The following is a 14,920-nucleotide window of genomic DNA, read 5'->3' as shown; positions in this document are numbered from 1 at the left end:
TCCAACTAGATGGATGATCCAAACTGATGTTTGAAAAAGTAGTAAGAGCCCTTTAGAAAGCACCAAGCTTCGTTCTTCTAGGGATTTTCCTGGAGTTAAACTCAAGTAACACACCCACTCTGGAGGGTGGAGCGAGGGGCTCAGGGACGTCAAAGAGAGGCCACCGCTTTCCTGGGAAAGGAGCCGTGCCTGCAGCTGGGCACCTTCTGCCCACGGAAGCTGTGGGGGTGAGCTGTAGGGATGAGGTCTGGAACCACTGCGGCTCAGTATTAGTGGAGGTCTGGGGTTTGACCGGGGGAATTCAGGACTCCGAATGACTTATTGGAGTGTGTGACTAAGATAGTAAGATGTAAAAGAGATCTCTTATTAGGAACATTTCTCCCTTTCGCGAGGATCATAAGTACCATAGATCAAGTCAATTACTTTTAACTACCAACCAACCGGTTTCAAAAGAAGGAATCCCCAGGAACCTAGACAAGAGTGGGGAAAACACACACACACACACACACACACACACACACACACACACACACACACTTCGGGACAACGGGTCTGGAAAAAAATGTTGGAGTATGTAACTGAGAAGTGCTAAGGTACTTTAAAACAATTTAAGAAAGTGACCAACAAAACTAACAAGAACAAGAACAAAAACAACAACAAAACAAAACAAAAACAAAAGCTTTCTTTCCTCCTGAGGCCTGTCCTACAGCAAGGTCTGTTTTTGTCCGCCTGACTTTGTAGATTGACCCTTCACGTACACCCTGAGTGGTCAAAGCCAAGCTATTAGTGAATGTTCCGTTCACAAACTTTTCAAAGGAGCTCTCTGCCATCTGTTTCTGAGTCTCCTCAATGCCATCCTGCTCCCCCTCCCGAAATTTACGAGCCTCCCCCTCCCTCCTCCAGCCTTGTGGGCCAGTGGAGCGGGGAGGGAGGAGCGGGATTGAGCCAGGGAGGGGCTGCAGGGCTAGTGACAGTCCACAGGCCGGAGTTCGGAACCAGATCCGCCGCAGTCCCGCTGGCCGACTGGGAGCCTTGCCCTGGGGAGGCCCTGTGGCGGTTCAGACAGGGCGGGACACGCGCAGTGCTACCGGGCAAGCAGGAAGGTCCGGCCCGGGCCTCAGGATACCAGCCCCAGCTCGCCAGCCCCCTCCAAGCTCCACAAGCGGCACTCCCCAGCAGTTGCACCAGCTCCATCTCTTCCAGCCTTGGAGGCTTCGTTTTAGAAGGGTTTTGTGAACCAAGCAGAGCAGAACTCGGCGGGAACCAACTTTCAGCTTTCGAGCTTCTTCTATTCAAGGGCTGGGCTCTGGCAATCGAAGCGTGGCCGTGGCGGGTCGCCTCTGTCCCTACCGCAAGCAGCGGGAACACAGGTCCCCTGGGCAGCTGGGGCTCAGGGCCAACCAGGCCGAGCGATAGTGGATGGAGACTGGAGCAGCCTAGGGCTGCGGGGCTGAGCAGGGCATTCCCGAACCCAAGCAGCTGTGGACCGGAATCCAGGAGGTAACTGACATCCTAAAAGGCTCTAGAGATTTCGGGCTCAAGGATGTTGATTTACCTCTATTGCTTCCCTGTTGCTGTAAGCTGTGTTATTTCAAATTCTAGCATCGCCTTTCATTTCACGAGATCACTTATGGAAGAAAGTTTGAACTTAGCACCGAGACTGCTTTAAAACCTTGGCCAACGTCAAGGAAGAGTCGCTCTTTATGTTGGATATGTTTCTTTTTATTGGCCAGAAAATGACTTTAAAAATTGGGAACTTCTGCTAAATGCTAATCAGCCAACTGCATTAACCAGCTTTTGTACCACGGTAGACGCGTTGTCGGTGTGGAAGAAAAAAAAATACTTTTGGCAGGTCCTCCTTTACGTGTTTGCCTCTCAACTTTCAACAACACCGTTGCAAATTACAAGCTAAACTTGGCTGGGTTTGATTGCTTGACTTTCAAGCTGCTCCGCGAAAAGATTGGGAAAGTTGAGTTTGTGAACTTCTTCCCACCAAGTCCAGGCCTGAGTCATAGCCTTGCAGTGGAGAGGGACACACCTCATGGGCCTGAAAGGAACGGGTGAGAGAAATCCTTAGGGTAGGGGTAGGCTCCAACCACAGGCGGCTGACCTTGCTACCTGCCGCTGTTCTGGCCGCAAAGTCAGAATGCTTCACTTCCGTCTACAAAACAATTTAACATGCAAATACTGTTTTGAGAAGAAGGATTGCACTGCATTTGAACGAAATCCTAATATGAAAGAAATACTAACAACAAAAAGCTAGAGACAAATAACTGAGAGTTTTTAGACCTCTCCATTCATCTTTAATTCACAGGGTCTTAATCAGGGATACTACCCTTCACATGCTGCACAAAATCATCAAAAATTCCTTTTTTAAATATAATACTTTTATTCGTTATGTGAGATTTATTACAATGTCGCTTGACCATATTCATCTCCCAGGTTTTCCTACCCGCCCCCCAACTCACCCCCCCAAGAATTCTTTATTTGCCATCAGATCAACTAAAAGCCTACTAGCAGCCTGAACCTGTGACGACATACATGTTAATGTGCAGCAAAGTTAGTCCCGCTGTGTATTCGTGGAGTAAGTTTGAAGTACGCAAGAAGTCTCTTTCCTTGAACCATAAAGAACCGATCTGTGTCCTAAGTGACTATTACACACCAGAAGGAAGAAACTACAAACCATCAACCAGAAACAAAGATTGTAGAGGAATTTAGGAATTGCCTTTCTTCTTCCAAAAACAATTTGTATTGACTTTGGTGTTGTTTTGTTAGACAGAAAACGCTGCAAATGAGCCCAAATATCTAGACTGTAATAATAATAATAATAATAATAATAATAATAACAATAACAATAACAATAACAATAACAATAACAATAAAACACCAGAAGTGCCTCCTGCTTCTTATTAGCTCACCGCAGCTCATACACTACATGCTCGCTGTAGCTAAAGAATATTGACTGTGGGAAGTCAGGGATGTTTGTTGGGCCTGAAAACCCTAAAATTTAAATCAAGGTACTGGCTATAGATCTGTTATGTTATGTTACAATATTTTCCAATTCATTTTTAAATTAAAATAAGAAACTTCAAGAGTACTTTGTGATGCCTTAAAGAAATAGAGATTACAGAATACGTGGTACTTTACAACTCTCTTCTAGCTCTTTTTCATTTCAGATGGCAATAATCTTTACCCCAAAATCCCTTACTTATGACAGGAGATAAGTACAAAGTCTGGGGGAAAGTATACAAGTCTGGGAAATATGAAGAGCAGCAATTACATTGTACAGAAATTTGTAACTTTCAATTGGTATTGTAGCAAGACTTTCCTTGCTTCTCAGTATTTGATCTGGCTTTGTTCTCAGGCCTCTTCATATCAAGAACTGTTCTGGTTTCTTGAGATACCTCCTGCTCCCCAACCCAAACACTTAAAGTCAACTTGCATCAGGGTTTAAGGCGGATGGATAGGTCAACTAAAATGTGCTTTAAACAAACAGAAGGCAGACTATAGGATTCTCCAAGAAATTCCAAAGAATCTGTACATTTTTATTTTGCTATAACTAAACAAACAAAGCTCTTTTACGTTCTTATAAGGAAATCAAATATTTGGAAGCTTTTAGAAGCTTCTAAATTTTCCAAATTTATTCTCTGTCTTGGTAACTTTTTTTCTGTAATTTCAAATGTTTGTAGGTAAATGAAGTTTTAATTTCTGACATTAAGAAACTGCTTCCTAGATAAATTTTGTATTTTAAGACTATCTTTGCCTTATGGCGTGCATATTAAATGTTAATATGTTTTGGTTATATACTGAGTGGAGAATATGAACAAACATTGGCATATCAACACTTGGATTTGTAAAATACATCTTTGGACTTTGAGAGTAGCAAGATCAGGGCTAGCTTCAAAAAAGGTGGGGAAAGGAATAATTGATGCTTTGCTGTATTTACTCAAATGACATTTTCAAACACTTGGCAGAAAAGGAAAATCCCGAAAAGACCAGTGAAAAGCGAACTATTGAAATGTTAACTATAAAAGGCCCTTAGCTAATATTTGCCTTGTAGAAAGTTAGTGTCCACCAAAGAGGCAAATACAAACCTTTTTTTTTTTTTTTTTTTTTTTTTTTTTTTTTGCCGTTAAGGAGGGGGAGGGGAAGGGGAAGAAGAGAAGAGGGAGGGACACGCGACCTAAAAGAAACTGTTGGCGCTCAATCAAGAAGGCAGGTAACATTCCAGAGGCCGGTGAGTTGTTCAAGTCAGCTGGGGTCTCCAAACCTTTCCGAAAACCGAGCAGTTTCTCGCCTCTCTGCTTTCTTCTTTAAACTTGTTCCGGCGAGGGAGGAGTGCAGCAAGAGGGAGATTTTTCGCTGTTGGGAAGGCAGGTAGGAAAGGGAATCTGATCCGCCCCAAAAGGCAGCAATTAAAGTCTTAACCTCTACCCATCTGTCTTGGGACAGGGACACTCCCGCCCCCGCCTTTCCTAAGCAGTCCGGGTCGCCCGCACAGCACCCTTTGTCTGATCAGGGTGAAGGACTAAGGTTCTGCATCCCCCAAAGCGAATCGAACGAACATTTCCAGTTGGTGGAAAACTGAGGCCCCAAAGGGTTCTAGAATGCCTCTGGATTTTTGTGTTGCCTCCTTCCCCTCTCCCCGGGTACCCGGCCCTGTCTCCCACTCTTTGCCTGGACACCTGAAAGGAGACACTCCCAGGCCTAGCCACTAAGGCGGGCCTCTAACAGCCAGACTTTTCCACCATCTGGCTTAGTGGCTGCAACTTTCAAAAAGACTTCTGTTGGCCCTTAGTTTTTCAGCAATTATTTCTCCAGAATCCACTCAACTGTCCCGCCTTGCTGACAGGCCTCAACAACTGGGTGTCTTCCTTTCCAACCCACTGGACTTCCCTGGCAGTATCCAAACTGGCTCTCACAGTCTGCGTGGGGCGGGGGAGCCTGGATCCCTGAATTGGTATGAACTAGAAAGGGTCTTTGGAGAAGGAAATAACTTGAAAGACAGTTGCCGCCATTTGAACCCCAATTTGGCACCTTTGAATACATAAGCTTTAGGCTCAGTCCTAGGCTCCCACATCACCTCCCATTGCTGGCCCTTTCCAGGGTTCTCACCAGAGGACAGCACATCACACTCTTGGCCAGATACCTGGCACCGGCTCCACACGCCTTAGAGTTAACTCACTAGGAGGATGGAACTTCCAGTTTGCAGGCAGCTGCTTACCGCGGCCTCCAGACGGTGCGGTTCTGGGCTCCTCGCTCAGCTTCCTCCCGGAGCTGGCCCGAGAACAGCAGGGCTTTCCTCTGACCCGCAGCCCCAGGAGCGCGCCTAGCCCCAGGACTCTGCTTCTCGCGACCGCAGGCTCCGCGCTGACTGCTCCGGGGAAGGTGCGCGCCGCTGCTTGGGCGGGAGCCGCGGGAACCCGCGCAGTGGGAGCCTCAGCTTCTGGCATTTTAGTGGAAAGCTCGCCCAGCTCGGGAAACTTTGCCCCAGGAATTTGGGCCCAGGCGACACAACAGGAGGGCGCTGGGTGCACGCGGGGGTGGGGGAAGGGTGGGGGGGATAGGGAGCTCTCAGGGTCGCCAAACGCTCTTGGGAGGTGGGGGAAAGAAATGTGTCTGTGATCTGTGGCCACCACAGTTGCTTCGTCTGAACGCACAGACACAGGGTGTCGGATGCACGGGCTGCTACTGAGTGACACGCAGACGCTGGCAGCCGGGGTAGAGATCGATAGATTCCATTCCCCTTCTCGGCTCCACATTCAAAAGGCTTTGCTCGGAGAGGGCAGTGGACGCGAGTTCTTTGGAGAAGTGCCCTTTCGGGGTTCCCTCTGTTAACTCGAGGAAGCGCGCTCTCGCGTGTGTTTGTGTGTGAGTCCAATCCGCACCTAGATTTCTTGCGGTGTGGCACCCGCTTATTCTTTGCAACTCAACTTTGTGGTGCTAGTGCGTCTTTCCCAGGCCTATTGCCATGGGCATCGCTCTGACAAAACCACAAACGCATAACAAGCCTCCCAAGGCCTTTACATCTCAGGGGCATTTTGGGAGGCCAGTTACCTGCTGGTGTCTTCCAAACGGTCCAGACGCGGCTCGAGCTATGGAGACTCCTTGATTCAGGGGACGAGCATCACCTCTTACCTTCCCAGCCCCCACCCCACATCCCCACCCCAGTCCTGGAGGAAGAAAGTGTGCAGCGTAGGAGGCGGCTTGGACCGAACTGAGCTCAGGCAAGCCAAGCAAAGAAACCTCGGATTTTGTCAGAGGCTTCCTGGTCAAGGCTTTCTAGCGCCTGGCGTTTGATAAATATAGTCTGGCATTTGCCCCTGAATTAGACTCTGTTTCCTTATTTAGCCCTAGCACAATGATTTTAGATGATGTCACTTAGAGCTAAACGAGAAAATTGATCTCAGATTTGCTTGGCCTCTAAAGCCTGGTTAAGCAGATTGAGAATTAAAAAGACAGAGGAAGCTAGGGGGAGGGGCAGCTGAAGGGTAGAGGAGTGTGTGCGGGCGAGTGCTAGCGCGTCGGGGAGGGCTCGGCGCATTGCGGAGAGCGCCCCCGCCTCTTCTGGGCGGGGGAACCTCTCTCACCAATGAAAAGTAGTCCCCGACTGCAGAGAAAAAAAAGTTTTCCTGTTGACTGTTGGAAGCGAATTGAGCAATTATCTAGTTTACCTTCTCCTCTTGGAAGTTAACGATTGGCGAGATCTTGGCTGCGTTATTGACACAACACTTTCTATTGATAGAAATAAGTAGTGATTGTCCCCGAGTCATTGGTGCGCCAAGAACTCTGCGATGGGCTGGCAGGAGTCCATTGGGCTGGGCAGGCAGGTTCGGCTGGTGATGCTGGGGAGGAGGAGGAGGAGGCTGCTGGTGGTGACGGTGCCTGTCCTCTCCGCAGGTCTGTGACAAGCAGGGGACAAGGCAACGATCGTGCGACTCAACCCCGGCGGACCGACGCTGGCGACTCAGTCATGGACAGTAGCTGCCTCAACGCGACCACCAAAATGCTAGCGACTGCTCCAGCTCGGGGCAACGTGATGAGCACATCCAAACCCTTGGCTTTCTCCATCGAACGAATCATGGCGCGCACCCCTGAGCCTAAGGCCCTGCCGGTCCCCCACTTCCTGCAGGGAGCCGTGCCCAAAGGGGACCCCAAGCACTCTCTGCATCTCAACTCGTCGATCCCCTGCATGATCCCTTTCGTTCCCGTGGCGTACGACACGAACTCCAAAGCAGGAGTGAATGGCTCAGAGCCCCGCAAAGCGAGTTTGGAGGTTCCGGCGCCGCCCGCGGTGGCGCCCTCCGCGCCCGCGTTCAGCTGCAGCGACCTGCTCAACTGCGCTCTAAGTCTCAAGGGCGACCTGGCCCGCGACGCGCTGCCACTACAGCAGTACAAGCTGGTAAGGCCGCGTGTGGTGAACCACTCTTCGTTCCACGCCATGGGCGCCCTGTGCTACCTGAACCGAGGTGACGGCCCGTGCCACCCGGCTGCGGGCGTGAACATCCACCCCGTGGCCTCCTACTTTCTCAGTTCCCCTTTGCACCCACAGCCCAAAACATATTTAGCCGAAAGGAATAAACTGGTCGTCCCGGCGGTGGAGAAGCTACCTTCGGGAGTAGCTTTCAAAGACCTGTCCCAGGCTCAGCTACACAATTACATGAAAGAAAGCGCCCAACTTTTGTCGGAAAAAATCGCTTTCAAAACCTCGGATTTCAGCCGCGGCTCTCCTAACGCCAAACCCAAAGTTTTCACTTGCGAAGTCTGCGGAAAGGTAAATCTTATGCTAAAGGGAGTTTCTTCCTTCCTTCCTTCTTTCCTTCTTTCCTTCTTTCCTTCTTTCCTTCCTTCCTTCCTTCCTTCCTTCCTTCCTTCTTTCCTTCCTTCCTTCCTCCCTCGCTTCCGTTTTAGTATTTGGGGAGTTGGGGTATAAGACTTGTTTTGCCTCCTCCCTCCCTCTAAACACTTTGACTTCAAATCTGCAGTTCCGTTAACCTGTTTCCTGTGTGTTTCATTTTAAGGTCTTTAATGCGCACTATAACTTAACCCGTCACATGCCGGTGCACACAGGAGCCAGACCCTTCGTGTGCAAAGTGTGTGGGAAAGGTTTCCGGCAAGCCAGCACCCTTTGCCGGCATAAGATCATTCACACACAGGTATGTTCCTCGGTCCTAAGTTTACCCGGAAGGCTTCGGACCTCTTTGGGGTGAGGAGAAGGGGTCAATAGAGCCTCACTCTTCAGCATAAGGTCTGGTGGGCCGTGGTGGCTGAACCGAGAGGCCTTGTGCTGTTATCTTTGTTCTGATTAAAAGCTTCGGAGTGTTAGTGTATTGTGCTGGTAGGATTCCGCATCATAATAACAAAGTACCTTAAATGAAGTTCTCTAATCTTCTCTTTCTCTCTGCTGTTTAGGAAAAACCCCACAAATGCAACCAGTGCGGGAAAGCGTTTAATAGAAGTTCCACGTTAAACACACACACCCGAATTCACGCGGGCTACAAACCATTCGTGTGTGAATTCTGTGGCAAAGGATTTCATCAAAAAGGTATTGGGCCCAGGAGATGGCTTCTCAGTGTGGTCGCAGGAAAGCCATACTGAATATTCTCAGGATGCTTTTTATAAGTGATCTGTAAAGTGCACCTGCTTACCTGGGCGACTGTCACTTTTATTCCCTACTCTCAGGTCTCGGCAGTGTTAGAGAAGGCAGCCACGTTTGTTATGTCAAAGGATATTTCTTTGTCGCCTCCAGTTTTCTTTTAGTATGACTGGATAAATAACGTGTATTAATATGTAGAAGAAATAAATTCAGTGCTTAAAAACAAACGTAGGGGAATCAATGCCCTGAACCCTGGGTCAAAACTGGGGCGGCTCTTCAGCCTGCCTCCTTATTTTTTTATACACCGGTCTCTCTTCTTTTCAAGCTTTGTTCAGAACCTTATCCGGGCCATTTTTCTGTTTCAGGGAATTACAAAAATCACAAGCTGACCCACAGCGGGGAGAAGCAGTTCAAGTGCAATATCTGCAACAAGGCTTTCCACCAGGTGTACAACCTCACCTTCCACATGCACACTCACAACGACAAGAAGCCTTTCACTTGCCCCACGTGTGGCAAGGGCTTCTGTAGGAACTTTGACCTCAAGAAGCATGTCCGCAAGCTACACGACAGCAGCCTGGGGCTGACCCGCACTCCTACTGGGGAGCCAGGCAGCGATCCGCCGCCCCAGCTGCAACAGCCGCCGCCCGCGCCTCTGCCGCCGCTGCAACCTACCTTGCCGCCTCCCGGGCCTCTGCAATCCGGGCTTCACCAAGGCCACCAGTGACGGAGGCTAAAGATCTCCCTAACCCCAACCGGAGGGCCCTCACTGCGGAAGTCCGCAGACTAGAGCGGACCTCTTGGTCCAAGCTCGCCTACAAAACCCGGGGCACCGGGCGCAAAAGGGCCCCGCACTTTCGGGAGGACCCCATGCCTCTACATCCCTTGGCCTTTCGCCTCTTGCATGCACCTGCTAAATGGTTTTGTGTATTATATTCTATATAGGCACTAACAATTACGATATATTTGGAGGGACTTATTTCAATTTTTTTTTGAGTTGAGAAGACTTTTCATCTCGGGTGGAGAGATGGTGTTTGTTTTGTTTTGTTTTTAAACGAATATCTGCTGTATTTATTGAGATCTGTATTATTCTACCCGGGAATGCTGCATCATTTTAATTTTATTATTGTATATATTTCCATTGTGTCGATTCTGCCATCTCAAAATGCCTGCTGACCGTTTATAATTTTCTCCTTCCCCGAAGCAACAAAACGCGGTGTGTATGTTCTATATACACACAGAGGTGTGTACTTGTGAGGATGCGTTCACCATTTGTGAGCCCATACATAACACACACACATACATATTAGATAAGAGTGGCTCATTACGAATGAATTTCAAATTTTGCTTTTGATCCTTGCACGTCGGAGTTGATTCATTGACTGTTGGAAATAAAAACTTGGAACATGCTTATTTAATCAACAAACCTTAAGATTTACTATTATTCAGCTAAAAATCCCTGTCAACAACTTTCTCACCCATACTCTTGTTTTTTTTTTTTGTTGTTTGTTTGTTTGTTGTTATCTTTTAAACCAGCTTTTTATTAATAATGTCTACTGATTTGATCAGAACATTTACCACAGGCGAATAGTCTGTCCCCATGCTTGTTCCTTTGGGCAAGGTTATGAAATATGGTTCAACTCTGAGACAGAAGATGTGTGTCTAACAGAAATACAACGTTGACATGGGTCTTCTGGTAGATCTGTGTGGTCCGAAAGGCAGGGACCTTCTATCTAGAGCCTGTGGTATGTGGACTGCCACCATTCCAAAGACACATACTGACTTGTGCATAGCTGGCAAAGAGTGCCTCGTGTTTTTAGATGTGTACAAATGTTTATAGCCGAATATACTTCCATTCAAGGAGGAGACATGGATGAAAACCAAACCGTGACGAGTGCCAGGTCCTTGAAATGCTTTAAGTGTTAATCAGCAGCTCCACTGTGCGCTGGAGCTCGGCTGTTTTCTAACTGCAAGTCTCTCCTGTTTTCTTGCCAAAACAGTGAAACAACTGCTAAAGACTTTAATTAAGAGGGGTAATTAGTTCAGATTTATCAAAGCCGGGTTGTTATACTATTAGCTGCTCAGTAGAAGCTGCCAGACAAACTCACAGCCCTGCACAGAAGTCTCGCGTTAGCGGTCCACGTCCTGGGGGTGAGGCTGCTGGGGGCGGGGAGTAGGATGGCTACAGGGGTTCCTGAACAGAGGTCACAGTCCCAACTGCCTTGCCCCCTCCCCCAATTGGTGCGTGAGTCTGGGCTCCTCCTGGGGTATGTGTCCCAAGAACACACCCAGGTTCCAGACAGTAGACTCTCAGAGTCTCCTGAGAGCCAAGTAGTCTCTTCTTGGAGCAGGGTGACCTTGCCAGTCTAGGATCACCCAGCAGACGCTGGGTAGACTCGTGCCCCACTTTCGACCGGTCATGGGGCACATAAGAAAAAAAATGGCCGGTGGGGCATTAGGGAGACTGGCTGGGAGTGTGCAGATAGGGGGTGAGCAGAGAGCAGCTCAGAGGCACATCCACTTTCTAGGTAACTGGAATTCCCACTTCAATCAAGGCCACAAAGGGCACAGGATACCAAGAATTGGCTATGAGCTGAAATGTGGCGAGGGAGCCCTTGGGCATTCTCAGCGAAGGGGGTGTTGGAGCTCCCCTGGGACCCTCAGACGACACCCTGCCTGAAAGAGAGATGGGGGGAGGTGGGAGTGCTGGGGTGAGTGCTGAACTGAACTGAACTCTCAGGGTTTCGCAGAAGGGCACTAAGATTTTAAGGTTTAGTCTGAGTTTCCAGGGCTTGCCCAATGGGCACATTCAATGTAAGTGCAAACAAGCAACACCATGAGATCAGATCCAGACGTCTACACACCCCCACTTCGTTTGGACGTTTACACACCCCCATTTCGTTCTCTCGGTCGCCACACATTCGACCCACGTTAGGTTTGACTTCGGAAGGCGTGAGAAAGTCTAGTTAGATTCCATGCCTTTATGAGTACGGCATCGGACTCTATCTTCTCGACTCCAACGTTCTGAACATTGGCTGCATTCCCTCATGGTTGCTAGTGCAGCGAAGAGTATATTGAGAAATGTCTCCTAGGTGACAGGTGACAGCCTTTTCCAAGTAGCCTCCTCGGATTCTGAAAGCATTTGTTCCTTTGAGGAAGAAGAATGAGATCAGAGGTCGTTATAACTTGCAACGTATATATTTTAAGTTCAAGGGCAGAATGCAGCCTTTGCTTCTTGAACTTATCCTCAATTAGTATTTGGACTTCCTCTCAAAACTTGGGGTGAAATGTCCTTTAGACATTCGGGTGATGCTATTGTTCTGTGGCGGAAAACCAAATGAACATTGTTGGGGAAAGTGTCTAAACCGCAGGATACTTCTTGTCAGGAGATATTTCTCTGTGCATTTCCATCTCCTAGCCCACGCCAGCATGCTTTGGCATAGGAAATAGAGATGTGTCTCACCAAAGAAATGAATATGTTTGTGATGTTGAAGGAAGACAGGGGAGAGGAAGGAAGGGGGTGGGGATGAGAGGGGGTAAGGGGGAGAAAGGGGGAGAAAGGGGGAAGGGAGAGGGAGAGGGGGAGGGAGAGGGGGAGGGAGAGGGGGAGGGAGGGAACAAATAGATGCTAGGTTCAGTAGCATAGAATAGTTGAAGGTTGCTCTTAGATGCTGCAGTATTTCCAGTGAGGTTTGAAGGGGGAAATGGTCATCTGTCTGCTTACAGGTTTGAGCAGCCTGGAGCGTTGGTGATGACACAGAGACCAAAAGGAAATTCTCTAAAATCAAGTACTCAAGAGAAGCCCTTGCCAGAAGATCGGCGAATTTTGATTTCTGACAAAGCTCTGTGAGGTTGCTATGATGGAAGAGGATCCATTATTGGGGGGATCTTAGTAAGGTGGGACACTTAACCAATAGTCATTGGAAGGCCTCACCATTCTGTTTCTGGTAAATATTGAAAGATGACCTCTGTCCATGTGGGCTTACAAAGACTTTAATTCCTACTCATAGAAAACAAGCCCTAAAACGTGTGTACAGCAACATTTGGCTTTGTTGAATCTCATCTTCGCTAGGCTACATGTTAGCTAGCAATTTTTTTCATGTTTCCTGAGGGCTGAGGCCAGTGTTTAGATACTAGAAAAAGAATGGCTTCTCTTCATCTTGGTCCAGAAAAAGATAGTTTAGACAAGTACTGGGATGAATTGTTGAAAGTTCTGATCCTCTGGGGCTAAATGTTTTTCTTCGTTCAGGTTTTTGGAAAGCAAAATATTATAAAGGAGAATTAACCATGTAAGTGGTGAAGTCCCATCTCCTTAGTACAGAACCCAAACAGAGATTTCTAAAGATAATCTCTCCAGGCTCCCAAAAGTATAAAGCAAAAGCAGTTTTATGAGCAAAACTGGGACTAAGTTGTCACACTTGGCAGTGAGCAGAAACACTGCTTGAGCCCTTATCAAAGCCTGAAACTTGTTAGTGAGGCCTGAAACTTAACTTCTTACAGAACATTTCTTCCCAAATGTGGAGAGAAAGCAGGGCATAGTGATGCACACCCTTAATCCCATGACTAGGCAGGCAGAGGAAGATAGATTTCTTCTATGTACGTTCTAGTCCAGCCTGGTCTATTTAGAGAGTTCGAGGCTAGCCAGGGCTACAGAGTAAAGACCCTGTCACATAAAGCAAACAGACAAATAGAAACAGTGGGAAACACTGACCAACCAGGAAGTAGAGTCTTCACTTCTAGAATCTGGGCATCTTGCTTGGCGGATTCCTCCCTTATGTTAGCAGCAGTTACAACGGGAAAGCATCTTTAAAAACGACTGACAACGGGGCTGGGGATTTGGCTCAGTGGTAGAGCGCTTGCCTAGGAAGCACAAGGTCCTGGGTTCGGTCCCCAGCCCCGGAAAAAAAAAGAATAAAGAAAAAAAAGCATAACTAAAAACAAAAACAAAAAAAGATGACTGACAACAGTTTAAAGACCTGACTAGCACATAGCTGGACCGGGCCTGTCCCATATTTATAAAAAGTGTCACCAAACCTGCAATTATAAGATAGAGGTGATCTCAAAATTCAAAATAACATTTTCTTTCTCACTCTTATTAGATCTTCTATTTAGGTAAATTCTGGGGTGTGTGTGTGTGTGTGTGTGTGTGTGTGTGTGTGTGTGTGTGTGTGTGTGGTTTGCTTTAAAACAACATTGCTTGCAGTTTTACCAGAGTGCATTGTGAAGAGTGCATGAACTGAAAATCTGAATCCTCAATCCTGAGGGGTTGACCACAATAAAATATCTTCCAGTTTTTGTTTTTGGTTTTTTTTTTCTTCCTGTGCTGCTGTTCCTTGTTTGTTTTTTGTTTTGTTTTGTTTTGTTTGCTGTGCTATGCTAAAATGAGGTTGCTTTCTATGCTGGATACTCAGCTTGACACAAGGTCAAGTCCTGTGAGAGGAGGGAACCCCAATCAAGGAAAGGCCTCCATAAGATCTAGCTGCAGGCAAGTCTATAGGGCATTTTCTTATTTGTCGATTGATGGGGGAAGGCCCAGTTCATGGTGGTGGTGCCACTCCTATGCTGGTGTTCTGATCAAGCCATGGGGAGCAAGCCAGTAAGCAACACTCTTTCATGTCCTCTGCCTCAGCTCTTGCTTCCAAGCTCCTGCCCTGACTTCCTTCAGTGATGAACAGCAGTATGGAAGTGTAAGCCTGTTAAACCCTTTCTTCTCCAACTTGCCTTTTGGTCATGATGTCTCATCACAGCAATAGAAAACCTAACTAACTCACTTACCCATAAGAAGTTATTTGATTTTACTAGATTAGCTAAAAATTGAAAAGTAGATTATAAGTAGAAGATATTTTGCTATTAATTTCATTGCCTTTTGGCAATGCATATCTCTATTGCAGCTCCAGAACAAAGAAAAATAAATAACAAAATGCTGATAGATATACCGGGTAGCTGGACTTGTAACGATTCCAAAATCATTAATTTAAGCATGTGTAGGGCATCTCACTTCATTCCATGGGGGGAAAGTCTGATATCTTTATGACCTTGCTAGGGGAGAAAATAAATCCTTCTATTGTTATATTTATCTTCAATTTTATGGCATGTTATAATGGAGTCTGAGGAAAAGTCAAAACCCACCATGGCACAACACAGGCACAAAGTGATCTCAAAATTGCTAGATACAATTTTTTGTTCAAGACGGGGCAGTATTCATGTGAAATGGAAGCTCACTGGTATTGATCTTAATGAGTTTAAATTACTAAGTAAAGTTGAACAAAATTCTTCTGATGCAAGTTTCTTGCATTACTTTGCTGTCAAACAAACACGTGCTATTCA

General features: G+C 47.1%; 2 protein-coding genes and 1 long non-coding RNA gene across 6 annotated transcripts; 2 read left to right on the top strand and 1 right to left on the bottom strand.

The window, feature by feature from the left end:
• Nucleotides 1-1,069: 1,069 nt before the first annotated feature.
• Nucleotides 1,070-6,229, bottom strand: LOC134486742 (uncharacterized). Of its 3 annotated transcripts, XR_010066115.1 has the most exons (3): nt 5,225-6,213; nt 4,184-4,362; nt 1,070-2,047 (listed from the first exon to the last, which is right to left on the bottom strand). XR_010066115.1 is itself a non-coding variant. In XM_063286920.1 (2 exons), exons 1-2 carry the CDS (start codon nt 5,760-5,762, stop codon nt 4,247-4,249), a joined length of 654 nt encoding a protein of 217 aa, XP_063142990.1. In that variant the 5' UTR covers nt 5,763-6,229; the 3' UTR covers nt 1,701-4,246. The 3 variants fall into 3 exon arrangements, 2 of the variants coding, with proteins under 2 accessions (XP_063142990.1, XP_063142989.1); XM_063286920.1 differs by having other exon boundaries at nt 1,701-4,362; nt 5,225-6,229; XM_063286919.1 differs by having other exon boundaries at nt 1,701-4,362; nt 5,186-6,213.
• Nucleotides 5,089-10,019, top strand: Fezf1 (Fez family zinc finger 1). 2 transcript variants are annotated; one of them, XM_063286480.1, is made up of 5 exons: nt 5,089-5,388; nt 6,901-7,774; nt 8,022-8,156; nt 8,413-8,545; nt 8,962-10,019. In XM_063286480.1, the coding sequence occupies exons 2-5, from the start codon at nt 6,974-6,976 to the stop codon at nt 9,318-9,320; spliced, it is 1,428 nt and encodes a 475-aa protein (XP_063142550.1). In that variant the 5' UTR covers nt 5,089-5,388; nt 6,901-6,973; the 3' UTR covers nt 9,321-10,019. The 2 variants fall into 2 exon arrangements, with proteins under 2 accessions (XP_063142550.1, NP_001102694.1); NM_001109224.1 differs by lacking the exon at nt 5,089-5,388 and having other exon boundaries at nt 6,686-7,774; nt 8,962-10,013.
• Nucleotides 10,020-11,630: 1,611 nt separating this feature from the next.
• Nucleotides 11,631-12,883, top strand: LOC134486670 (uncharacterized). Its single transcript, XR_010066014.1, has 2 exons — nt 11,631-11,768; nt 12,320-12,883. It is a non-coding gene; the product is annotated as an uncharacterized LOC134486670 (long non-coding RNA).
• Nucleotides 12,884-14,920: the final 2,037 nt, after the last annotated feature.

This window comes from Rattus norvegicus, chromosome 4 (genome assembly GCF_036323735.1).
Source record: "Rattus norvegicus strain BN/NHsdMcwi chromosome 4, GRCr8, whole genome shotgun sequence".
NCBI lineage: Eukaryota > Metazoa > Chordata > Mammalia > Rodentia > Muridae > Rattus > Rattus norvegicus.
Note: the sequence above shows the minus strand (reverse complement) of the source record. Positions and strands in the feature narration are given on the sequence as shown.

Coding starts and splice junctions, on each gene's coding strand:
- LOC134486742 (XM_063286919.1), bottom strand. CDS start 5,762: ATGTGGAGCCGAGAAGGGGAATGGAATCTATCGATCTCTACCCCGGCT. Junction 4,363..5,185: donor CTGGAAGTTCCATCCTCCTA/GTGAGTTAACTC, acceptor CCTTCCCAACAG/CGAAAAATCTCCCTCTTGCT.
- Fezf1 (XM_063286480.1), top strand. CDS start 6,974: ATGGACAGTAGCTGCCTCAACGCGACCACCAAAATGCTAGCGACTGCT. Junction 7,775..8,021: donor CTTGCGAAGTCTGCGGAAAG/GTAAATCTTATG, acceptor TTTCATTTTAAG/GTCTTTAATGCGCACTATAA. Junction 8,157..8,412: donor ATAAGATCATTCACACACAG/GTATGTTCCTCG, acceptor TCTGCTGTTTAG/GAAAAACCCCACAAATGCAA.